General features: G+C 31.9%; 1 protein-coding gene across 4 annotated transcripts in view; it reads right to left on the bottom strand.

The window, feature by feature from the left end:
• The window catches only part of LOC121130020 (inositol-trisphosphate 3-kinase A), a 151,119-nt gene that overhangs the window by 12,604 nt on the left and 112,170 nt on the right, over positions 1-26,345 (bottom strand). For 3 of the 4 annotated variants that reach the window (XM_071893821.1, XM_071893822.1, XM_040725708.2), the window contains 2 exons: positions 3,515-3,764; positions 2,554-2,933 (listed from right to left, as the gene is read on the bottom strand). In XM_071893821.1, the coding sequence (XP_071749922.1) occupies positions 2,554-2,933; positions 3,515-3,764 (630 nt within the window). Of the gene's footprint in view, positions 1-2,553; positions 2,934-3,514; positions 3,765-10,001; positions 10,368-10,687; positions 11,045-26,345 lie in introns of those variants that run through there. The other variant, XM_040725707.2, reaches the window with a different exon arrangement.

Here is a 26,345-nt window from a genome sequence, read left to right as displayed (position 1 = left end):
TTTGTCAAATATGAATTAAACATTTATTTTTCACAAATCTTTAAAAGAAAAGTATATAGTTGAATGCGTTTCCCTGCAAAGATTTACCAACGAAGGGGAGAAGGAGGGGGGGGCCGTCCTCTAGAATCCCAAGAAACTCCTAATGACTCAGCAAAATTATATAGCAAACTAAAATTTACTGAGGTTTTTTATCCCCTCTCAAGCTCAAGTGTCACAAGGGAAAGCAAACACTTGATACAAACATATAGTAGCTATTCTTCTTCATTTATCTTGTTGCCAACGGTTAATTATTATATAGAGAATAGTTTTAGATTATTATATATATTGAATTGATCATTTTATTACAATATGTATCAATGCCAGTGTTTGAAATGACCCGAGCCCTAAGCGAAGGCCCTTGATTGATATAAATTAATATACAGGGTAGGGCCATGCAGGAGTTCATAACAAACTTATCTCACACGTTGACACATGCAGCCACTATAGAGAACTTCAGTGAGTCCACATATGAGTGTGAGGTCCTGTTGGTTGAGCAAAAAACTACAAACTAGGTATGCACTCACAATTGACTCTATGTATATCATTAGTCTTGGATCGATGATAGCTGTTGCAATGAAGTATTTACTAAAACTATGTCATTTGAGCTTTTCAACACAATATCTTTTAGGGAAAAATACCTAAAGTAGGAAATTTGTGGCTAGAACTTATTATAATACGTTCTAGCTATCCTTTATTATTTCCTACGTTTTTATATTATTCAATCCTAGCTATGGATGAAGAATAGCTACAAAGAAAGCTGGGACTGAAATACCGTTCTATCGGTCCTTATGCCATTGAATTGGTCAAAAAGATCGGACAAATAAAAAAAAAATCTAGGGGGGCGGTGAATTAGGTAGTCAGTCCTAAGACCAATCTAACACTATCGATCATTAAATGAAGATAGTATGAATAAAGAATTAATTAATGTCTAAATACCTCGGTCATATAGTTGTAAATACAATTTGTAGGCATAGCCAAAATTGTAACGCTCTCTATCTACATGTAGTTTGTTATATGCCGACCAAATATTCTGGGTTAGTTTGTAGTAATAAATTAATTCATTCTAAAGATATATTTGTAAACCAAACCTATTTTCTACTATACAGTTGATTTTCAAATCTGGGAGTAATAAAAATAAATAATAATTGGTACGATTGAATTATTTGGCTAATTACGGGTTGTCTGAGTAATTTTGGAGGGTAGATTGCGTGATACCATAAAGGTTTTGATGTGATCTTCAAGATTTCTTCAGAAAATGAATTTAAAAGTATAAGCTCACAAATAAATAAAAAATACGTGTCAAGTACTTTCCATTTATTGTGGTACTCTAGAAGAGGTCTAGCCTGGAAAATATTAGGCCTTTTTTCAATTAAACTCGTCGTTACCGTTTAACAAGGTGTAATTCAAATCCAACGCTCAGAACATGGATTAGGTGAAAAAGGCAAAAAAATGGACAGCTGACAACAAACTACAGTGTGTATTTTTTTTTGTTAGTGAAGTAACGCCCTGTGGAGGTTAAATGAACAAATTTATTGATAAAAAGTTCTTAAGTTGTCAAGTGATTTGGGTTTTTACGATACAGACGGATTGATTTTTTTTTATTTTTTATTGTATTATTTTTGCACTTGTCTCCTAATTTACGTTTCAAAATTTTGTTAAAATAATAAAATATTTTAAAGAGGCAGAAAATTTTGTAAATCATAATTTATGGAAATAAATATTTACAGCTCTCCCTCACAGAAAGATCAGGCAGATTGGGTGCTAGATGATTTCATTTCTAGTAAATTCATTCACTGTCTTTTCATTCCTAGTAACTTCATTCCCACTAAATTAATTCCATGTAAAACTCATACCCAGACAATTCATTCCCACTTTGAAGGGGGATATTTTGTAAAGTCATATGCTTTATGTTTCTACACTAAATAATATTCTTTTTTCTTTTTTTGTGTGTGAGGCTGTACTAAAAGGTCTAGCAGTCGGCACAAGAGGAATCGATGATTTGTGATGGATGGGGACGGATATGAATGATTTATGGTGATGATACCTTCATTCAGAAATAGAAAGAAGAGTCATGTCGGGATTTAATTCTGCTTCCGAATGTAAAAATATTATCCACGGATCGGGATTCGTTTCCTACTCACTATTAAGATTAGTCATTACGTCATTTCTAATCCATAAACACCATTACACATTCATATCCGTCTCCCATACATCACTAGTCTAACTCGTCTCCAGTGCCGACTGCCCACACCCCCAGGCCTCCCTCTAAATCCCTACACAAAAACTTCTTTGTAGTGTCTGAACATAAACCGTATGACGTCACTAAACATCCCTCTTCAAAATGGGAATGAAATGTCGGTGGATGAACTTTACAGGGAAGGAAATTACAGGTGACGGCCAGATTGCCCCTGGCTTAAATAACAATAGTAGGGGCATAAGTATCCGTGGGATATCAGTTCAAAACACTTGATTTAATGTAGTTAGTAAGAAAAAAAATAAAAAATTCGAACTTACCCCTGTCTCCCAAGATCCACCAATAAAACTTAAAAAGGCCTCAGCGACTTGCTCCCGTGTTTTTGTTGTTTTAAAGTCCTTTTTCGAAGTTCCATCAGATTTTTTAACGCCCTCTATCCGAAATCCAAGAGTCGCCGTTGATGAAATGGTTTCTCTCCAAACCATGTAGCGGGGCTTCGTAACGCCCTTTAATTTGTGCTCTTCTTCTGTAGGAGCTTGAACGTCTACTGCTATCATTTTTTCATACATGTCTTTCCGAAGTTTAGGCTTTTCCTTGGCCTTAGCGAGCTCTTCCTCCAAATAGGTTCTTACTCCGATTTTACAATCCATGATGGAAGGGGATTTAAAGGAAGAGAGACAATCCTGGAGCTGAATGAATTCTGGAATTCAAAATAATCAAAATTAGGCAAATTTTTAACAGAAATTCATTTATTGTGTTGGGTTCCAGTCGGGAAATCCTCTACAAACTAATTTAGTATACACAGCAAAAAGATCCGTAATAATAATATTTTTTTCTTTAATATTTGAAATTTTTTGAAATTTTTGAAATTTTTTTTTCCCAAAAAATTAATTCAAATTTAAAAAAAAATATATATTCTTTAATAACTATGAATGTTAGAAACTTTTCGCTAAAAATTAAATATTTGAATTTTTTTTTTAAATTTAATTTTTTGTCAATAGCTGTGGATTTCAGAAATTGTTTTCCATAAAAATAAAATTGATAATGCTTTTTTTTTAATTACAAAAACCCTCCGCAAAAAAAAACTGCAGACAACCCTATTTAGGTTAATAAAACATCGATAAAATATCAAAAATTCAAAGGACTGACAATTCTAAGGAACCGTTGAGACTGGAATGGACTAGAACGACTAAATAACAACCGACATAATTGATCCACATCAGACCAAAACCCAAAATTTTTGCTCTCGGATGGAGTCTAACCACTAAATTATTTACTTACTTTCATCATCCGCAAGGGTCAACATTCCTCGGAACTCAGGGACAAAGTCTTTTAAAGAGTCATGGAGAAATTTCTCGTAGCACTGTGACTCTTGCACGCAGAGTTTTTTTAACACGGTCCCTTGATCTTTTCCTGCCTTGAAATTCCCGGAATGTCCTGCTAATTGTACCCATTGATATTTCCTGTTTTTATACGTTTGAATAAAAGGAGTCCATTGAACGACGTTCCGGACTTTTCTCCAACCAGAGGGCTGTAATAAGCAAAGCAAATAAAATTATTAATAACTCAAGTAAATAATTTAAAACAAATTATTCAATCAATTTAAGAGCAATAAACGGACTCAAATAGTTTCAGTCTTTTGTGATTTATATCTAAATATATCCATTAATTTATGTACAGGGTGAAGAATAAGTTCAAATAAATATCATTTATTAATTAGCATAATCTTTTGTAAAAATGACCAAATTGTAATATAAATTAATTTTAAAACACTTTTTGTATAAAATAGCTACCCTGTTGCCTGGATTAAATGGCGGAGAATAAGAAGCACTTGAGCAGAGACTGCACGCCAAAAATTATTCGCCGTTGAGGTCATCTAGAACACACAAAATGACCGTATTTTAGACAAAAACATTTAAAGCAACCCTTAGGAGCATTTTATGATGACCAGATTCCCGGAATCAGCCCAGTGTCATGGTCTGGTCTGATATTATGTCAGACGGGAAGAAAATGCCCTCATTTTCATTGATGAGGTGTAAGGATCTACCAGCCAGTGTACTAGACCATCTTGATCGACAAGATCCTTGTTTTTGCTTCATGACACATTTTCAGCCAAGGGAGGTCACCCTTTCACACTGAAGAAATTGTGCAGGATTGTGAAAAGCAAATTTCAAGGACCTATGGAAAAATAATATGTGGCCTCCTAGGAGCCCTAACCTGAATCCTACGGATATTTATATTTGATTTGTCCTTCAGGAAAGGGCTTGTACCAAGTACCACCCCATCAAAGACACTCTGAAGCGTGTTTGCATCCAGAAATGGGCCAATATCTCAGAAGAAACTATCTGCGCTGCCTCTAGCCAAGTGTCTCTTTGCTATGTAAATTCCAGAACCCTATTTCGAACCCAAGTTTTTTTAAAGTTAATTTATATCACGATTTGATTATTTTCACAAAATTTTATGCAAATTAATACATGTAAATAACTAAAGCACATCTTCTCAAGCTAAATCCTCACCCAGTAGATAGATAATTGGAAATTGATCATTAAAGGCTCATGAAGAATCGTATAGATTTACATCTACACTTGTACAAAATAAGGAAAAAACTGACCAATAAGAAGAGAATAGACAATATCCCCCAATTGTAGAAAAACATTCACACAGTTGACGTCATGGAGAATAAATAAACTAAATATTAATAGCTATGTATGATTATTACAATGAACTATCCACTACTATAATCTTTAACACATGAAGAACATATGTACTGTGAACTTTAGCAGGACATAAATAGGCCTAGTAGTAGGTGTTGGATCAGTCCTTATTTATTCGACCAGCGCAGTTTAAGGACCGGTCGTTCGGACTGTCAGTTAATCAAATGATTAATAAAAGAAGAAACTTATTTGATTGATGTCATCAAAGACCGAACTGTATAAGTCTTAAGAATGATATGGAGCACTGAAAAGGACCATACATGACTGTAGTAATAAGGATCAACACAGCACTATTAGTAGATATCAGGCTAATAGGTTCATGTTGTTTATCGATCTACCTACGAAAGAATAAACAACTTTTCATTCGTATTTAATTTACGGAGTATGTTTCTATTTTTTATTTATACCTTACTTTCGTCAATAATCTAATGTCAATCATTTTACATTACTACGTAAATAAATTATATTCAATTATAGTCCATTCGGTTAGTGTATACTTATTTCTAAGGAAAGGGACACGCTAACGATAAGGCAAGTTATAACATAGCAATTGTCTATTTGCTTAAAACGAATTAATGGCGATCATTTCACATCCGGTTCTTCATTTTCTTACTAAAACCTCACTTCATCCAAATGGGAAGGCTAAGATACGAAAAATTTACGTACCAGACAGTTTGAACTTTCCTTAAGTAATAATTAAGAATAATGTCAAAATATTCTTGAGCATGAAGGATACTTAGAGTTTTACTAAATTAATTGAATTGGTTAGCTGGCATAGACCTTTACCTCTGGTACAAGGATGGATAGTAGGGATTTTAAGTGGAATATGAACTATAGATACAATCCTAATGTTTGCAATCTTTCACAAAGCACTTAGAGAGCAAATGGGCCTCTCCATACATAGATACATAAAAAAAGTAAGAAAGATACCAGGCTCAAATATATATTGGATAAAGTATGAATGTAAGCTATCTTATCTCTTTTTTTGTTTTGACTAAATATTTGTTCGTTTCATGAAGTATCTGAATGAAACTAATTAATGTGTTTGAATAACCGACCAATAATAATTGAGTGAACTTGAAACGAACGAAGTATTATCTAATTCCCTCCAATAAGTTTGGAATTTCGAAACTTCTTTCATTTTTAAAAGTTTTTTACCTGAAATCATCTCTATTTTATGTTTGTTAGAAACTGCAAAACTCTGTAGACTTATATCCATATAAGACACTGTGATGAAAGAACCGAGGATGAACAAGGCATCATCAGTCCCTATGTTGTTGTGTACAAGTTGCAATGTCTGAAATGTCGCATTTTTTTCGTTTTAATAGGCACTAACTAAAATAGGCAACAATTAAATTACTTTATATGATAGAATAATTACAATGAATATACATTGTAAACAGTTGATTCGGGCACTTCGTAAACTCAACAATCTCCTTTGCCACACAATATTAGCCGCACGGCGTTGGTTGCAAAGATTTTGTATTTTTTTTATACAGTTTTATTAGCTGAATTTGATGAGGACACTTTCATAAACATAGATCTAAGGGTTAACAAGATATTGATGTCTTAACTTGCTAATGATTTTAAATCTACACCCTATAAGTTATGTACAAGTTACGATGTCTGAACGAGTTGCAACTTGTATAAGTAACTTGACAACTTGCAAATTATTTGTCTTAAAATGCATTATTTCATGTCAAAATTGATCATTCTAATGAACAACTACTATGGTTGTGCCTGGTTCAGGCTAAGCGGTTCTATTGGTGATAGTTCTTTAATTTCAACAGTTTCGGTCTCGGTTCAGCTTTATCGGTCTGTTCTTTTTGATACAGGCTGAGTTTGGTAACAGGCACTTAAAACAAGGGGCGTCGAAAGAAAATTGGGACCAAATAATGATATTAGATACAAACAGGACTAGAGAGTGTGAAGTAGCCCAAGTTAGGGAACTAGGGAGGGGGGGAGGGGTTAAAGGCACTTGCAAATTATTTAACATATCTTAGGTACAAAGAACAGATTGCTCATATTTTGCTAAATATCAAGCTCTTGGCCTTCATAACACGCTTTCACTCCCCTCGAAACACAGGTTGTGCCCAGTTCAGGTTTAGCGGTTATATCCGACTGGGTCTCATGTTCCTTTAATTTCAAATGTTTCATTTTCGTTCTCAATTCAGCTTTATCGGTTTCAGATCCAGTCTTCGGTCTCGGTTCTTTTATAATAGAGGCTCAGTTTGGTAACAGGTACTTAAAACAAGGGGCAATTTCAGGCTCAGGAAATGATATTAGATACAAACAGGGCCGCAGGTACCTTATACGCAGAGTGCGTAGTACCCCAAGTTCCAGCAGGGACCCTGAAAGCTAAGGTTGCTTAAGACAATGGTTTTCAAAGTGGGGGCGTGAGGGAAGGCTAGGGGGGCGCAGGTTTGATGGAGAATTGGGGATTGCTTTAAGTTTACACATACTTCGTACACATATTTCGGTATAAAGGAGGCCTCAGCAAAAAAGGTATTAGCGTAGGGGAGCGTTGGCATTGTAAAGTTTGGGAAACGCATGCTTACGAAATATTATACTTATCATATTATAAGGGCCTGACAAGCTTTGTAGCTTTAGGATCCATAATCTACCCCACCCCTTCACTTTTTCATTTACACCGTGTGCTGCCTAAAACCACTTTTCCAGATCCATAAGGAGCCATTAGCTAATTATAAATCAAAAACAACTGTATCACCCTTGGACGTACAACAATAATTGAAAACGCTGAGATTGCACAAAAAAAACAAAAAAAAACAAAGAAAATTGACTTAATGATTAAAGCTAATTCATTTTTTATAATATATATTCTATTTTCTTTATATATCATATATAGGAACAAAAGCTCCATAACCAAGACCGACAAGGAATATATTGCAGTCTCGGTTCCGGTCTTAGTCAAACTTTGGTGGTTCCGGATAGAGTGGTTCAAGAACCAGAACGAGTTGAACCGCTAGACTGATAAGGGCACAACTTGCCAACTATATATTAATACTATCATTTGATTTTGATCAATTGAAATTGAATTGATTATTACGTATTTAAGAGTAATATAACTGTGGGCATTTGAGTTTTGTAATGTGTCTTATAATACTTATATTTCAGTCATTTGAATTAATATGGTCAAAAATCCTCACACCATTACTAGATGGAGTATCCAATGAATATTTAAATATTGCATGATCCTCCTCACAAGTACTGTACATCCTTCATTTACAATTATTGACCTAATTGTACAGATTGAGATATTTTTTCTTATTCGACTCTTTTTCTCAATACACCAAATATGAGAGATAAATAGGAGGAGTACTCACATGACGCCATGAAGAGATGCAGCAAGGGAGTTGGGGATTCAGGAGAGTATGAAAGAACCAAGCCAGTGACGTCATAAGAATGGAGAAGATACCACATGATGTAATAATGATGCAACAGGAGAAGAGAAAAGGGATCATGAGTATGATGATTGTCACCTCAGCGGTGTGGTTCCCTGAAGATCCCTCATCGGTCATCAATACAAGCAAAACAAGTTGACACAATCCTTTTTATAAATGACAATCAAATTTATATCATATTAGTGGGGGGGGAAAAGCAGGAATAGGAGTGAGGCAGGAACAAGGCGCACTTTTCTCTTTGGACTATGATTGTTAAGCTAACAATTGTATAACGTATTGTATAGACTCTATACTAGGACTAATGCGACTAAATGACTCCATATTTATTTAGGTTTGTTATTATTATTTTTGTATATATTGTAGTCGTAGTTATTACTACTATCTGGGAGGATGAAAAAGAGAAATACGTCACTTTCAAATACATTAGGCCTATCATTTTCATTTCATTTAGTCTTGTCCCTACTCTCGCTAGATTTGTAAATACTTAAATGTAAATGGAACTCTTATTTTCCTTAGCTTTAATCAAATCCCGCCTCCTACACAAAAAATATTGGCAAACCCCAGTATTCCATTCCAAATCTTTTTAAGCTGAGGAGAGGGAAATCTGCGAGGCATGACTCTTATTCAATCAAATCATGATCAGAAGGAGAATGAAAATACAAATTAGATCTGTCCAAAGCTCCTCTTTCTTAACACCTTGACCTTGTATTGTATCACACAACCTTTCATACGTAATTAGACCATTCTAAGCCACTTTGTCTAAATATACTATAAGCCTAACAAAAAAAACATCTTTCGAATGATCTATTCAGAAACGTTCAGAACGCTGATTTGAAGAAAAAAAGCAGAAATATCGACAGCTGACAATAAAATAAACTGTTTATTTTTGTGCCATTTTTTTTTTTGTGTCAAGTCTCGATCCAGACTTATAACAAATGACTCGAATCACGAATTCTATTATTCAATAATTATTTTACAGCTTGCTAATTATAATTCAACTAATCAACTTGCTTAGAAGAATATCGACAGGTGACAACAAATTCAGTAGATAGTTGGTAAATTTTTCCAAACTAGGGAATTTATATTAATATATAATTGTTGTAAATTGTGCACAGGTTATTAACTAGAACTCTTACGATTCTCAATCCACCTTTGTTCCTTCTTCGTTTTCCCCCCAAAAAAAATGTTCTGAACGTTGACAAATTAAATTAGAATTAGTTGTATTTGAGCTGAAAAACCTTTTAAAACATTCATATTACTTTTCATTACTTCAAAATTGGGAGAAATTCTTCACCTGCACCCTATGAATTTTGAGTATTTGTTATCTTTTACTTTGGCATGAAAGCGGACGACATATGTACGACCTATGTACACATCTTAGGGATGATTTGGGGATGAGAGTTATGTATGTGAGGGTACTTATATATGTAGAATGTGGGCGTTTCTATATAATATTTTACGTAAAATTAAAAAAAAAAAGGATTTAACCTTTTAACACGGTTTAACCTTTGCTCGTGTCGAGTATTTATTATTTAATATTTTAGTGAGAGAGGTAGACAAAATATTTATGTACACAAGCATTTCCTTCCTCATCCCCGGAAGTATCATGTCAAAGAATCATCATATTCTTACCCTATCCTTCCATTTCAGAAACGACGTGGTCCTCGAGGATTCTGATGAAGACTCTTCGTCCGTCGTGGAGTCCTCTTTATTCATAAGAATCTGCCTCGTCTTTTCCTCATCGAAAGTCGGCAAGGAGTTTTGAGGTGTTAAATGTCGAGGCGTTGGGAGGTGAGGAAAAGGAGATTTCTTGGGGAATGAAGAGAAACGATTGTTACTCTCCACATCAGAGTTGTCCCATTCGGAACTAAGATCATCTGAACTTGCTTCCCCGTACTCTGTAGTAGGGCGTATGGATTTAAGAGAAGCGCGATACTCTTCATAACCACGAGCAAGATCGTTCATAAACTCCAGGACTGGAGAGACCCTTGGTTGCATCTAATGGCGCACGGTGAAGCAGGAAGGAATTAACATGATTAATAATAATTACAATAATAGATAATCAGTCCCTTTCTTACGTGGCCTTTAGCCTTTATGGGCTATGTAACAGAGGTGGCCAGGGTGGGAAGGACTCCGCCACTCTTTGAGAGTTTACAGCTATCGAGCAGGGCTGCATTTTTAATTACAGTAATTGGAGCCCTCTACTTCAAAAATGCTGCACGGAGCCTGATGCCAGAAGTCTCATGGGAGCAGTACATTTTAACGAATATACAAAAGGGACTAATTTGCTATTATTATTATTATCATGGGGAGGTTACATTGGGGGAACTTCCTCGAGAAATCTTGCGAACAGCCTTTTCCAAATTTTCCGTGACGGAGTTACCATCATAGTGATAAATGGATATTTCCGGAGTATGCGTTTCTGACGAATGTCTTTTGGGACGAAAGCGTCGTGAGGCTTTGAGTGTGCTATGATCAAAGTCGTTCATGTTCTAAATAATATATTAACTCTTTTGAACTATTACAGAAAACCAAGAAGATCCTCATCCATCACGGAGGGACAGCTCATTCAAAAACAACAGAAACCTCGTACTTTTTCACAGAAGAGATACACAGAATTAACTAATGGAAAATTTGTAGGAATAAGTATATTAAGAAGATTGTTTGTATACTTGATGTATATACGTAAATATCGCACTCGGATTTGATGTCTTTCAATGAAGGAAGACGTATATACGTAGAGAGGTGGAGACGGTTGTTCTGAGCAATGAAAAGAAGGCAGCTAAGCTGTAAATATGTAGTTATTCTTATACTTACGCATAAGTACGAAGGAGTATATAAATATGCCTTTTACGCATGCTGATATGTAGGTATTAGGGAGGTTCGTTATTCAACTTTTTCGAATTCCACTTTACAGCTAGTTTGGAAAAGTTTTGATATGGTAAGAAATTAACTTTTGCCCAATTTCATAGGTTATAGGTAGCAGCACATCTTGTTCAATGTATGAGGGAAACAAAAGTTCTTTATTCAAATATAAAGGGGTCATTATTCCTAGTGATATCAATATAAAAAAAGGACAGTTTTCACAGCAACATCTTCCATTTTTTTTTAAAACTTTGCCTCATATTTTAATTCCTAAATTTGTAGCTTTTTTTTGTCTTCATGTTCAGGATATAGAGGCTTCTAAATTTTTGGCCTCAACTATCTTTAAATCGCTGTATTTTGAATTTTTTTTTTGAAGATATCTACTTTGAAAACAATTTGATAAATAATTGTTTGATCCTATTTGATCTCAAAAAAATCAAACATATTCATTCTCAATTTGACTCAAAATTTTATATATTAATTTAAAATATATCATAAACATATACAATAAGTTTTTAGAGGTGCATTTAAATACTAAAGTTGAAGATGTGTTCGTAGGTAGAGTACATTCTGAATATATACATTCAATATTGTAATCAAATTTTTGTAAAATAAATATAAAAACGTATTGTATATGTTTATGATATATTAAAAATCGACATTTAAGTATTTCAGTGCAATTGAAAATACAAATGTTTGATTTTGTTTAGTTCAAAATATTAACTTTCTGATCTTATGCGTACAATAAAATACAGCAAAAGAATAAAAAAATTATCTATGGATTAAATAGCTTAATAATTTAAGGGTTTATGTATTAAAAGCCTGAAATTTTGAATCCTTAAGTTTTTAGCTAATATTAAAATATATGCCAAATTTGAAAATAATCTAAGATGTTGCTGTTTTTGAGTGAGCGATTTGCCTTGGACTGACCTAATGATTTAATTTCGCTTTAATCATTATTTTGCGTATATATCACTACAATAGGAATTATATATATTACCTATAGGAAATATATATATTTTTTTAAAGCTACCCTATGGAGAAAAAGGAAAAAATACCAAAATCAAATGTTGATCATTCCTTCCTGTTAATAAAATAAAATGATGCGCACTATACGTGGATAATCAAATCATCCTAACTTTTTACTCGTTTTTTGTTCCATAGGAGAATTTTAATAATAAAAAATTGTAAAACACGTTTTATAGGTTAAAGAAACGTAAATCAAAATTATTTTACGCAAAAAAACAAAAAATGTTTTCTAAGTATCTTTATTTATTTACTAAAGAATTTTTCTCTTTTTTCATAATTTGATCGAGATGTGTGATCTATTAATTACCTCGTAGGAAAACGAAATTTTGCATACGTAATTTCCATAGCATATCACAACTTCTCCGTGCTGGCCATAATCGAAATTACAAAAAAGTGTATATACAAACCGGCCTAGTAATTATATAGGTACAATCTAGTTCAAAATCAAGGCCTGCACTCACCGGCTGCTACACTCATTCTTATGCCCACATTGAAAAAATTATACGATATACATTTGTATATGTGTAAATATGTCCTTATGAGAGAGAATTCGGTAGTACGAAAATGCTGCTTTTTTGTGTTTGACTCTATATTAAGCAAGGTCAATTATGCAAATAATTAATTATATTATTGATTTCTTTCCATTTGCATTTTTGTAAAGAATAATACAGTCTAAAATGCCTAAATATTTGCAAATTTATGTACTTTTTATAATCACATATGTTCTATTAATTTTTCCTTTGCATTTCAAGTTAGTTTTTGCTGTTTAAATAATTATTTTCAATGTCTAATTATAGGTTTAATACATAATAATCCATCATTCTCTTCTATAGAACAGATTAGGCGATAAATGAATGAGTTATTTTACGAATCGTATCTAGGTAAAAAGTATATTTAAAAAAAAATTGCACTACAACATAAAACTAATTAAGTTCGTATCAGTCCTTTATATGTATGGAACTAAAATTGTTTCCGTATTGTTTAGTACAGAGTGCGCAAGCTATATACCCCACAAGTAAACGCACTCAGGCAGCTGACAAAAAAATAGGATCCATTGAATAAGTCGTTCTCCCAAGTATTTGGAAAAGCCTTCCTTGGAATCCGCACCGGGAGTGACAACATGGAAATTAATCGAACTTTACGGCTCAGAGACACTTTCGTTCACAATGTTAAGAAATAGTTTGAGGCCTATGAAAGTGATTTTGAGTTATCAGTCTACGTCATGGTGTTAGCATGGTTAGTTACAAAGGAGACTTGATGCCTTCTCATGTGTTCTCCCAATGCCTCAAAGTCAACACTAATACCTATCTGGACGTATAAGGTGAAGCCCTGGATCGACGGGTTGCCAATGGAAGGCCTTAAATATATCAGGAGTACTTGGCACCTCAAAAAAAAAAAGTAAAACTTGGAAATAGTTCCTAGATAATTTTGACGTCTTCTTCTCGGAGGACTTTTGGCGTCCAAATTCCCAGGATCTGAATCCAATGGATTTTGTGTGTGTGGTGTGCGATCGAATGATAAACCAACCAAGCACCCTGGAAACCCAAACACGAACTTATCAGTCGGAGCAAGAAAGAATTCCAATATTTCCGAAGGAACCAAGAGGAGACGGCCTTCTCGCTCTTTTGACCTAGTATGGAGTGTGTGAAGGTGATTTTATTAAATAAAATAAATTAAAATTCATCAGGCTTTTAGAATTTGGTTTTATTTTTTTGAAATTTGTTTATTGTTTTGAGAGAAAATTGCTTTTTGAGAAAAAAATCATTTTTGCAGCATAAATAGCTTTTTCACCTGTATAGTATAGTTTTTATTAGCTGTCCTTACTAAAGTTACAAATTTTCAAACATGGAAACATTCTATGGGAATTTTTGACAAACACCCAGTGTTTAACTGGACATTTTCAATGTTGAAGGCCGGAGACGTAAATTTTTCAAGGTGACAAATATATTTTTCAGCCGATTAGAACATAAAACAAATAAATTTAACAACAAAATAAGAAAAATGTCGCTAAAAAGTTGAATCGTTGTCTATCTCTAAATATAATCCGGTTTATACGATTGAAAGTTAATTATTCGAAATTGAATGTACTTTATAAAATCAATTTTGTAAATTCGTAAAAGAGTTATAAAATAAATTTTTTAAAGAAAGAATTCCAACATTTATAAAAAAATATGTTTAGTCATGGGCCTAGAATATTAGCCACTTGTCCTACTAGTATCTATGTATTTGACTGAATAAAGTTAAGACCCTTTTTCCCCTCTTTCACAGACCCAAATGTGTTTTGGTCAGAGGCATCATACAAAAAAAGAGAATTTATTCTGCCGAAATTGTAATAAAAAATAACTGTATTAATAAAATCAATATTTTCTATAATTATGACTACTAAGATATATTTGTGATGGAGAGTCGAAGTTTCAGTGTACTCAGAAGCTTAGTATATAATGATTTGAGGATGAACCTCAAAAATAAATCTAAAATATCGTCGTCTAAATGTATACGGAACACTTCAAAATTACTCATTTGAAAATTCCCGAAGCCAAATTTCCATTAACATTTTGAGAAACTTTCCACCTCATTGCATTTTTAGTCCTTAGTTCTCATGTTTTTTAGAACGCCCTCTCAGAGACATTTTTTTTCCCTAATATTGCAAATTATATTGGTAATTTAGTAGATCAAATTGAATTAGCCTATTAATACTTCAAATAACTATCATTTGGGAGTTAATTTAATTTGTTATCCTTATCAATATTGGTAAAGATTGATTGATAATGACGTAACTTTATGATATCTATTATACCATAACGATTGTTCTAAGAGGCGTTTTTTGCGTCCGATTTGGACTCAACCTAATACCATTTTCGTAATTTTTTTTCTGAACAGGTGTGGATTTTTGAAATTTGTATAAAAAAAAAAATAATTTTTTATGAACAGCTATTTTTTTCCAAAAATTTAATTTATTAAGGCTTTTGTCCAAAAAAAAAATAATTCTCTTCTATGGGTTTTTTGCAAGTTTTCTTACAAAAATTAATTTTTGAATTTTTTTTCCAAAAATTATAATAAATGTAATTTTTTGTGAACAAGTGTGGACTTTTGAAATTTAAAAAAAAAATCAATCTTATGTGAAAAGCTGTTTCTTTAAAAAAATTTCTTATTATAATTTAATATTTGAAATTTTTTTTTTAAATCCATCAAACCCAAAAAAAAAAAGTAAAATAATAATATACATATAATCCTGCGAACGCCTCTGTCTGTAGTCATCACTCCCTCAAATTAACTTCCATTAATGCCATAAAAGGATTATATTCCGAGATTCCAACGCTGGCAACTTTGTCACAATTTCTTCTTACTTAATCTTCATAATTTAACAAATTTTCAATTTTTTTAAGCCTTAATGGTATATTTTTTACTTTTTCAATAGAACCGAGGGGTTTGTGTGGTTGATTAGTTTGTCTAGCGAGTACAACTTTCCTCAAAGTTGATTAGAGCCAGACTCCTGTCGGAGGCTACGGTAATTTGTGACAGGGGGCTTCCCCAGTTTTTTTAACTTGAAATGTCCTTCATAAAAAACTTTGTTTCTATTTTCCGGTTCACTGCAAATCTTTGTGTGTTTATTTATTTATTTAGATACGTGACATGTCTGGAAAACTACGTATATTACGAGATATCGAATATATCGAAAGTATGAAGACGAGAGGCCAGAAATTTTTGACTTGGTCAAATCATAAATATCGGGTTGGCCAAGCTCCTCTCCAGTCTGTTAGTCCCTCGATTATGTCACTTCAGGCGTAGTTGAAAAGGAAGCTTGTACTTCGAGGCCTCTCTCGAGTACCAGTAGGTAAAAATGTTTGAGACCTTCGTCAAGAAGTACTGAGGGGCTTTTAGGGCCAGGTTGGAGGGAAAGGTAGCAAGCAAAGGAAATCATTTTGACAAATAGAAAGATATATCAATAAAAAAGTCTGTGATAAAGGCTCAATGTTGAACTCCATTTCATTTTTGCAAAAGCTTACACTATATGTCTGTTATCAAAAAGTCCACGATTTTACCTCACACACTGGAGTAAAACAAAACATGATACATAGTAGAAACATACTTAATCTCTATTGACGTCACACAGTCAATAAAGTTACAATGAACAGTCTCATTTGTTATGTAAAGCAGAGAAGAAAGAAATAAAAACAAAAAGACTATAAATAAATATCATAGTTTATAACCTATTTTACAAACGTAAAATCAACATGGAACAATTCTTGAACATTTAATAACAGTGTGTAGAAATTTCATTTGTTTATCTTTACCTATTACAATCTACACATGTGTATATGTAGAAACGAACATTTTAATTATCTTTAGGCAGTGATGCGACAAACAATACCTGCCGGTACGTAAACCTTATTTTTATAACACGTGATGCGATACTGAAATCTGAACACTAAGTTATTGGTAAATGGAGAGGTTTCCATGAGTTTTTCAGAGACGAACATGAATACAGTTAGACACGTTGAATATTTCATAGCACTCATTAGAAATGTTAGTTGTTTATCTTTTTTAAATTATCAAGAAAATCCCGTTTGAACGTGACCCTGGCTTCAAGATCCGACCTCTCCTTGATGCAGGAAATAAAATTTGGAGACTCATTTCCTCCGTGGATTCAGGAATACTTCCTGAATGATAATATGGTCCTCCAGGGGCACTTGTACACAAGGCCAAAGCTGACAAAGATTGTTGAGCATTACATCAATTTATGATCGAATGAAAATTGGCCACTGCATTCCACCACCGACGCCAATCCTTTGCACTTCACCTATGGGGAGTTTGTGGAGTCCAGGGCACAAAAACGTCATAGGCATGAATGCTCCCGTGTAAAATATAACAGGGCCATCTAAGGAATTCATAAGAATACAGCCGTTCTCCAAATATTTTAGTAAATTGCTGTTGGCTATAGAAATATATCTCGTTAGAGTTAAAAGTATGGATTGTTCAGATTTCAACGCTGCACACGAACAAATCATCAGTCTTACTCTCCCTTTTTCAGGCGTACACTCACAAGTACATGGCTACTCATTACTGAGATGTTCTCTCCATAAGAATGAAAAAATAACAGCTCCAAGATATGGTAAGATGAGGCAGGCAATACTTTAGTATCTAGAGCGCTCACGGGTTGTGATTTTGTAGTTACACCGTTGTATGCCTAAGTTCTCACATTTAAAAAAAAGAGCAATCAAAAAAGTTTAAAGGAAGACAAAAGAACGACTATGTATGAGTACTCTTTCAATTTAAAACTCACTCATAATTTATTTGATACATCAACAAGAAAAAAGAACAAAATGTATCCAAATGATAGTTTTTTTATAGGTACTATCATCTACTAGGATGACACAGATTTTTATCCCTCGTTTTATGTGTAGAAATCGAATTTAAATGGTAACTTAACATGAAAAGGTCATAAAAAGGTCACCAAGGCCATGGGAATTAAAAATTTAAATTTTTTCGTTGAATTTTATGTAAATTAAACATAAATACAAATATTTATCAGTCCAATAGTTGGGTTACAATAGGCTAAAGAAATTAAAAAAAGGGTTATGAGCTAAATTTCAAACAACTTCTTTTGACCTTATTATGAACTTTTAAATATAATTTTTTTATTGAAATAATTATAAAACATATTTTATTGTAAATTTAGTGAGCTCAATTTATTGTTCTTCGAAAAAAGTTTTAACATTTAGTATATTTAAGAAAGAACTCAGTTTTTTCGTTAAAAATTGTCATTTTCAAAACTTAAGGGTTATAGAGCCCCCAGGTACCTCTAAATATCTTTCAAAACTGTTGAAACTTTTTTTAATTATTTACTTAGGATCTAGTGATTACTTTATAATTACATGTTTTCTCTTCAAATTTAAAAGAATAATTATAACGGTTTTGCAAAATATAAAACACGTTACGGGTAGCAACCATGAAAAAGTATAATATTGTACAATGTACAATGTCATATTTTATTAAAACTATTTATGCGTCTATCCATATGATTATTATAAAGGCTTTAAAATAATTTGAACGAGTACATATCAAATTGATCTACAGTGCATAATATATCAATCTTCAAGTCATCTTTCTATGTATGGTGCATAGTAGCCATCCATCAAAAAGAAAAGTAAACAGACAGTTAGTAATTAGCTAATTGATTCACTCTTTCCTTGTTGTTGTGTTGACTCGAACAATTATCGGCTCTGGTCGACTTATACCTTGTTAAACCTTATCAAATAACGTTATACGTTTTATGGAACTATGTCTAAACAGGGGACTTCTGGAGGGAGGAGGCTGGAGGGGCTGAAAAGTTAATTATTGTTACTTTTTTTCAATAAATTAATTTTTTTGTGAAAAACTACGGATTTTTGAAAAAAAAATCGAAAAAATTTAATTTTCCGAGAATAGCTTCGGATTTTAATATTTGAAATTAAACTTATTAGCAAATAATCAAATTTTTGTAAACAGCTATGAATTTTTGAACTTTTTTCGAAAAAATTAAATGTTTGAAATTTAATTTTTTAATTTTTTTTGTGTAAAAAAAAGTTTGCAATTTTTTTTCCAAAATCCTCAGTTAAACAAAACCAAAAAAATTGAAATTTGAAAAAAAAAATTTTAAACTTAAACTAATGAATTTTTTGGAAAAAAAAAATTCAAAAACCTATAGTTATTTACAAAATTTTGAATTATTTTTCAAAAAATTTAATATTTGTAATTTTTGGTAAACAACTGTGGATTTTTGAATTTTTTCCAAAAATTTCAAAATTTTGTAAATAACTATAGGTTTTTGAATTTTTTTTTCCCAAAAAATTCATTAGTTTAAGTTTAAAATTTTTTTTTCAAATTTCAATTTTTTTTGTTTTGTTTAACTGAGGATTTTTGAAAAAAAATTGCAAATTTTTTTTTTTTTAAATTCAAAAAGCGCCTTAGCACTTAGCACTGCTAAGGGATTTTCTAACCAATCAAAATTTCTTATGGGCATGGGTGTATTACAGAGAGACACAACTCTCTAAATGATAATATTATACAAAATAAAATATATGTGTATGTTTCTCACATAGAGGGCGCTTTTGAAATTATTCTCAGTATCCCTCATATTTTTAAACAACAACCTACAGACTGTCACACCACCTTGCGGAGAATATATATTTTTTGTTTGCGGAAGTTCTATATAATAAAAATATATTGTTTTATAGTACTCACATAGAGGGCGCTGTAACTATTTTTCAGGATGCGCCATTTTTTTTTAAACAACAAGCTACAGTTTGCCACACCACCTTGCAGATATTTTTTTTCCAGTTTTCTCATGCCGTATCATGTTCTTCTAATCTGTAAGGAGATAGATTACCATAAACAAATGGCACAGTTTTCTAACGATCTCACAGTTACTAAGAAATATTCACTTTAAAATATCCTTATAAAGCAAAAAAAAAAAAAGTAGATAAGTACTCATTGTTTTTTTTTTACATCAGCTGAGTTAATTAAATTGATAAAATGATAGTCAATATCCCATCTTATATCACCGACCTATATAATAACTGGATACACAAAGTATTGAATAAAAAGGAGATTAAAGTGACTCACCTTTCAGCTGTTGACTACTACATAAATACTACCCCTACCTGGTTTTTTTATTACATAAATATAACATCAGCTGACGGTTGACTCTCCTTTCTTTAACTATTGAGTATCCAGTTATTAAATAGATTGGTGTCTCCATTTTTTCAGCCTAGCAGCATTTTTTCCCTACACAGTACACGGTGTTACCTCGCTAACACAAAATACATAGGGTATACCCTATGTATTTTTGTGTTAGCTGTCAATTGCCTCCTCTAGCTCGATACGTCATGGCTATTTCATAATGTATTATTTTTTGATAAATAACCTAAGTAATAAGTTAGGCTATTCTTATACTCTGTTTCCAAAAGAACAGGACTACAATTTCTTGCCGATCCCTCGTCGTTTATATAATATATATAAGACTAAGACTAAGGACTTTAATATTTTTTCCTTAGGAGGAATGAAAAATCCTGACTTGAAATAAACTTTACTTCATTTAAAAAAAGGTTAATGTTTAAGGGCGGTGAGCATAAAAGATAAAAGGATGTTGAATGCCCCTGAAAGAATTGACATTACATCATGTACGTTTAAATAAAGTAGTTATCAACGTTTCCTTGCGTCATGAAACATGAAGATTAGTATGTATAATCCTTTATTTAACATATCAAATTTTTAAAATGACGTCATCGTTCTAACAAAAAATTTATCACCATGTTCATAGAATCGTTATAACTTGTTCGTGTAGGTAAATACTGTTTAGAGTTGGGTTTGTTTCTGGAAATCCTAAATGGACCCAAACCCCATATTAGTTTTATGCACACAAATAATTAGCTCCTTTAAAGAATTTCTGTCTGAAATGGTTAACATTCGGTTTAGATCGGTTTCACAAAAGAGTTGTTCTTATTTAAAATCTTGAGGAATTTTTAGAGGAATTGTTGATGACGTATGTCGTGTATCCATATAGTGTACATCGTTTCAATGATGTCGTCATAACCTATTTAACTGTAGTATAAAGGGGTGTTCTGAACGTTAATTGGTTGAATTAGAATTATCTCTTGTTAAGTGGTAATGAATAATTTGATAGTTGGAAAGAACAAGGCATGAACAAATTTAAAAAGTTATGTTTTCCGCAAGGTAGTGTGACAGTGATGAGCTTGTTGTTTAAAGTAGTTGTATGATGAGAATAATTTTAAAATGGCTCTTTATGTGAGCAACATTTACCTATAACCTATATTTTATTAAAATAATTTATGCATATGTCTGATGTTATTCCACCTTAGAGAAACAATGACTACAACGCATTTATTTTAAAAACAGAAACAAATAGAGACTTTAGACATAAGATGAAAGTTGTTCAAAATTCTGAGTTGCGTAAATAAGGCTATGTTTACCTCTGATCAGAGCAAACTCCTGGGCTCTATAGGGCAAATTTGTTTTCTACTATAAAAAGCTTATATTTCTTTCCAAAAACAAGCTGAATTCCCCATGTCCCAAGTTTTTTTAATGTATGGGTTCTAGATTCAAAAATACATAAAAAAAAAATAGAAATCCACAAACAAATTATTGTACAAGCGAAAATAGGGCGAACATATATTAAATACGAATTAATATAGGGAATTAGGTGAATGAAGGAAGAAGAGCATTAGCGAGTTAGTCTTAGTATGTACCTTCATTATGGCTGAAGAAGGAACATGGCAAGTTAGCAATGTCAGTCACAATAATTAAATCACAGGCTCAAACATTTGAAAAAATTGCTTTATATTTAACAAAATCAGTATTTTCCCATGGTCAAATATATATTGCGTTTTTAAGAGGGTTCAAAAGGGGTGGACGGGTTTTTTATATTGACATCAAATGGACAGAAAACAATTCAAAATGTTGTACCCAAGGAGGTTTTACAATATAAATTTACGTATTAGATATATTAGAAAAAAATAATGATCCGTAATGTGAGACAAAATAAAATCGTTTCACAATTTGAGAACGATTATATTTCGTTCCACGCCCTGATACCGCCGTCTTGACCAAAATATTAGTACAAATCGGTCTAAAAAAAATTTATTAAAAGGGAATCAGGGAGAATTCGTCTCGGACTTAGTCTCAACCTGTATCTCTATATGAAGTTAGAGGATTTGAAAAAAACAAAAAAATCAAATCTACACACATGTACAATTGACAATGTTTTTACATTGAAACAAAAAACATTTAATTAAAATCATTTTGAAGGAATGAGATTTGACTTCTTTTTTTTTTTTTTTTTTTTTTCAAATCCTTCAATTTCATAAAGAGATACAAAAAAGGAACAATAATTAAGATTGAGGTATAACTACAACCGCGCTCACATGGGTACAAGTATTTACAAAGGATAATTAAATTGAATTTATGAGATACAAAACGAAAAATACATAATTTACAACAAGTGAAGAAATACGGAAATCCCCAAAGAGAGGGGAGATCGTGAACCCATCGGAACTCCCTTCTTATCAATATTATTTTTTTCAAGATATTTATATGAAAACATGTCCTGATATGATAGTACAAATAGGTATACCTACAGGAGTACCGTGTATACTGTATATGGCCTACCGCATCATCTTTTAATGATCAAACAAGATAAGGAAGTGATTCACTCCCTCTCTCTACTACTAATGGTTTAACTTTAAATATTACAAAACGGAATAATCACATAAATATTTTAATTACATCATTAATGGTACACACGAAGCAAAGGAAATCAATATATGTTTATGTATTGAAGACTTATACAAAGCATGACTTGTCATTTTATCTATATAGGGTGTTCCAGATAAATTAGGAAAATCTTTAAAGGCTTATAACGAACGAAGTAGATGTGATAGAAACATATTTTTTTATTATTTGAAAGTTACATTGAATGGCATTCAATTATTTATAATGAGAACCGCCTTTCTTGATAACCTCCGCCACATAGCCCCGGGCGCTTTAGCAATAGCGGGTACCCTCGTGCATATTCAGCTTTGTCATTGTACTGGTTTTGTTTTGCACTTTTAATTTCCTGGTTGGATGGATGGAGTAGACCAAGGAAGAAATTACACCTTCCAACAAGAGAGCACACCGGCATACAAGGCCAAAATGGTGAAGGATGTCTTGGTTACAAAATGTTTTTTTTGAAATAGTAAACTTTTTGAGAAAACTTTCAAAATTAAACATTCAATTTTGAAAAAATTTTGGATAGTATTATTACAAAATGTTCAAGCCGATTTTTGAAATAGTAAACTTTTTGAGAAAACTTTCAAAATTAAACATTCAATTTTGAAAAAAAGATTTAGGAGAAAAATTTCAAAAAGACAAAGGTATTAAGAGAAAACTAAATTTTTTAGAAAGAAAATTGAAAAATTAAATTAAATTTAATGTAGTTGATTTTTTGAAAATCAAAATTTTTCAAAGAAAATTTAAAAAAAAATTGTATTTAATTTTTTTAAATTAAATTTTTGTGAACAAAAATTTAAAAATATAATCAAATTTTAAATATTATATTTTATAATAAAAAGCAAAAATTCCTTGATTTGGAGGGGGCTGTTTAGCCCACCTCTTGTAGACACCCCTGTATTGGGAATCACGTTCTTAGATCAAACACCAATTTCCATCAAAATGATAATTATCTATATAATAACTACCACCCCTATGCAAAAAAACATAAAACAAAAAAAAACCTTCATAACATTCCGAATATTGTCAATAATATATATAAAAAATGAATATGCTTATATTATAATCTAAATTGCACTTTTTTAAACAGGTTTATGTTTTTTAAGCAAACCAGAGTAGTAAAGCTATGGAAGGAAGTTAGAGGTACTCGGTTGCCAAATTGAGTGTATAATTAGTATATATTTAAAACAAAAACCAATTAATTTTAGCAATTAGGGATGATGGAGGTGGATCAATGAACTCGTAGATAGGGGATACCAGAATAGTTGAGACAATAATAATCCCTTTTTATCCACCATCAAAATACTGTACATATTATGTTTAAAGTAAACGCAACATGTATAGTACGGTTTATTAGGAGCAGCAGGATGGTGGAGGGGGTTATGTAACAGGGTTTGGGATATCTTGGAGATTTGGAAATGAAGAAAAAAAAGCATTCTATGACAAAACTATCACGGCTAAACTATTAAATCAACGTAATCACAGAGTTGATCTTATCTAGTGACATTTGATTATTTTTAATTTTTAAAGAGTAAAATTTGAAATAAGGTTTAGTTAGGATATTTATTTTATAAAGGATCTGGAAATAAAGTTTAACACAAGTTTTATTCAATATGTGAACACTTTGCCCTAATAATTGCCTTAATATGAGACCTAAATCTCTTGCAGACCATGACTTTGTAGTCAGACCCTAGCTTGGTCCACTCCTTCTTGATCGAACCATCTTGAGACTGGACACTCCTATGATGAGTACCAAACTCTCTGTCCTCCATACGCACTTAGATGGAATAGTCCAAGAGGTCCGCATCCGGAGAGGAGAGCGGCAACATTTTGAGGTCCAAAAAGACCTGAAAGTTGTCTCTTAGGAATGCCTGGGTATTAGCGGGGCGATGACACAGGGTTCCGTTTTGAGTAAAAACAAAGTTGTCTCTGAACATTTTTTTGGTCCAATGTAGAATTTTCTTATCCCTAAGTTCGATGTTAGCATCTGCATTGAGCTGCTCCTTCCTCGCCACAAAAATTGAAGGGTAAACTTCATCTGTACTGACTACTGGGTTTTTTGCTCTGAAGACATGCCTCACTGAAGCTGAAACATTGTCTAGAAGTTCGGGTGTTGTGAAAAAAAGTGAAAAAAAATTATCGGAAAAGAGCCAAACTTTGCCTGAATTTTGTTGGTCTTTAGAAAATTTACAATCTTCTTTGCACTTTCCAACTGTCTCAACTTGCTCCATTCAATTCTAATGTCCTTCATCCGCTTTCAGATCTTGTCTACAAAGTAAGTTTAGGCTATGAAGGAGATTGATTTCTAAGCAAGATATTTAACGGAGATAGAGAATGCTAATGCTTGAACTTTGCAGATAATCATAGACCAAATTCCATGTGTAAATTGGGATTAAAAGGGCGTGATAATACTCTCATCACAAGGTTCTTTTAAATACTATTGGTGAGGGGCTGTGTTGGGGGTCTTCTTGATCTATCCCCGTCCTTTATTGAGAGGTGATCAAAAATGTAATTTTTAAAAGGTTTTCAAAATACACCCAGTTTGGATTACTAGATATTATATTGTACCGTTTGAAATAATTCATAGCACTTTGGTGTACCCCTTCCGAGGTTATTGGGTAGTGTCTGTCTTGCCATAAAAACACAATTTCGCCAAATTACAGCAACGTCAATTGTATTATTTTTTATTATACTAAAATAATTTTCGGGTGCCAGACTTGGCCTTCAAGGAACTTATTCAGTATCCATTAGTTAAACGGCTACATTGACTCTTCATAATACTTTAATTCAAGTCAAAGGGTGTTTGCAGGGAGTGACTTGAGGGCCGATGCCCTCCCCCCAAATTAATGAAATTTTCTAGTTTTACTAGAATTTTTTTTTTGTCATTTGTGTAAATTGTAGAGCAAAGCAAAAAATTCAATATTTAAAATTTTTATCTATAGAAATGAATTTTTTGTTAAAATCTGTTAATTTTTTAGATTTTTAAACTAGACATTAAGTTTTTGAACATTTTAAATTAAATTTTTTTTCAAAAAAGAACAACTTTTTTTGTAAATAACTATGGATTTTTAAAAAAACAACTCCAAAAATTTAATATTTAAAACTCTTCTCCAAACATTTATTTTTCAAAAATCTGTTGATAATTTAGATTTTTTTACAAAAAATTCCATTTTTGAAATTTTTTATATTTGAAATTTAATTTTTGATTTTTTTTTCCGAAAGAATTAATTTTTGTAAATACCTATGGATTTTTAAAATTAAACTCCAAAAAATGTATCTTGAATTTTCTTTTTTTAAATTTAATATTTTTTCAAAAAATTATTTTTTTGTAAAAATCTATTGATTTTCGAGATTTTTTTCCAAAAAAATGTTATATTTGAAATTTAATTTCTGATTTTTTTTTTCCGAAATAATTAATGCAAATTTATTTATAACTAAATTTCATAAAAATTTATTTATAACTAAATTTCATAAAAATTTATTTATAACTAAAACTCCAAAAAAGTGATTTATAACTAAAACTCCAAAAAAGTGATTTATAACTAAAACTCCAAAAAAGTTATTTATAAATATTTTTTATACTTTTTTCAAAAAAAATATTTTTTTGTATAAATAGAGAATTTTTCCAAAAATTTCGCTTCAAAAGTTTAAAAATTTATTTTTCCAAAATAATTAATTATTTGTAGAAAACCTTGGATTTTAAAGAAAAATTATAAAATATTTTATATTTAATTTTTTTTTTCAAAAAATTTATTATTGAAATTTTTTTAAAACAAGCCCCTTCACCTCCACCACCCCAAAAAAAATATATAT

The sequence above is a fragment of the Lepeophtheirus salmonis genome, chromosome Z (genome assembly GCF_016086655.4).
Source record: "Lepeophtheirus salmonis chromosome Z, UVic_Lsal_1.4, whole genome shotgun sequence".
Classification (NCBI taxonomy): Eukaryota; Metazoa; Arthropoda; class Copepoda; order Siphonostomatoida; family Caligidae; genus Lepeophtheirus; species Lepeophtheirus salmonis.
Note: the sequence above shows the minus strand (reverse complement) of the source record. Positions and strands in the feature narration are given on the sequence as shown.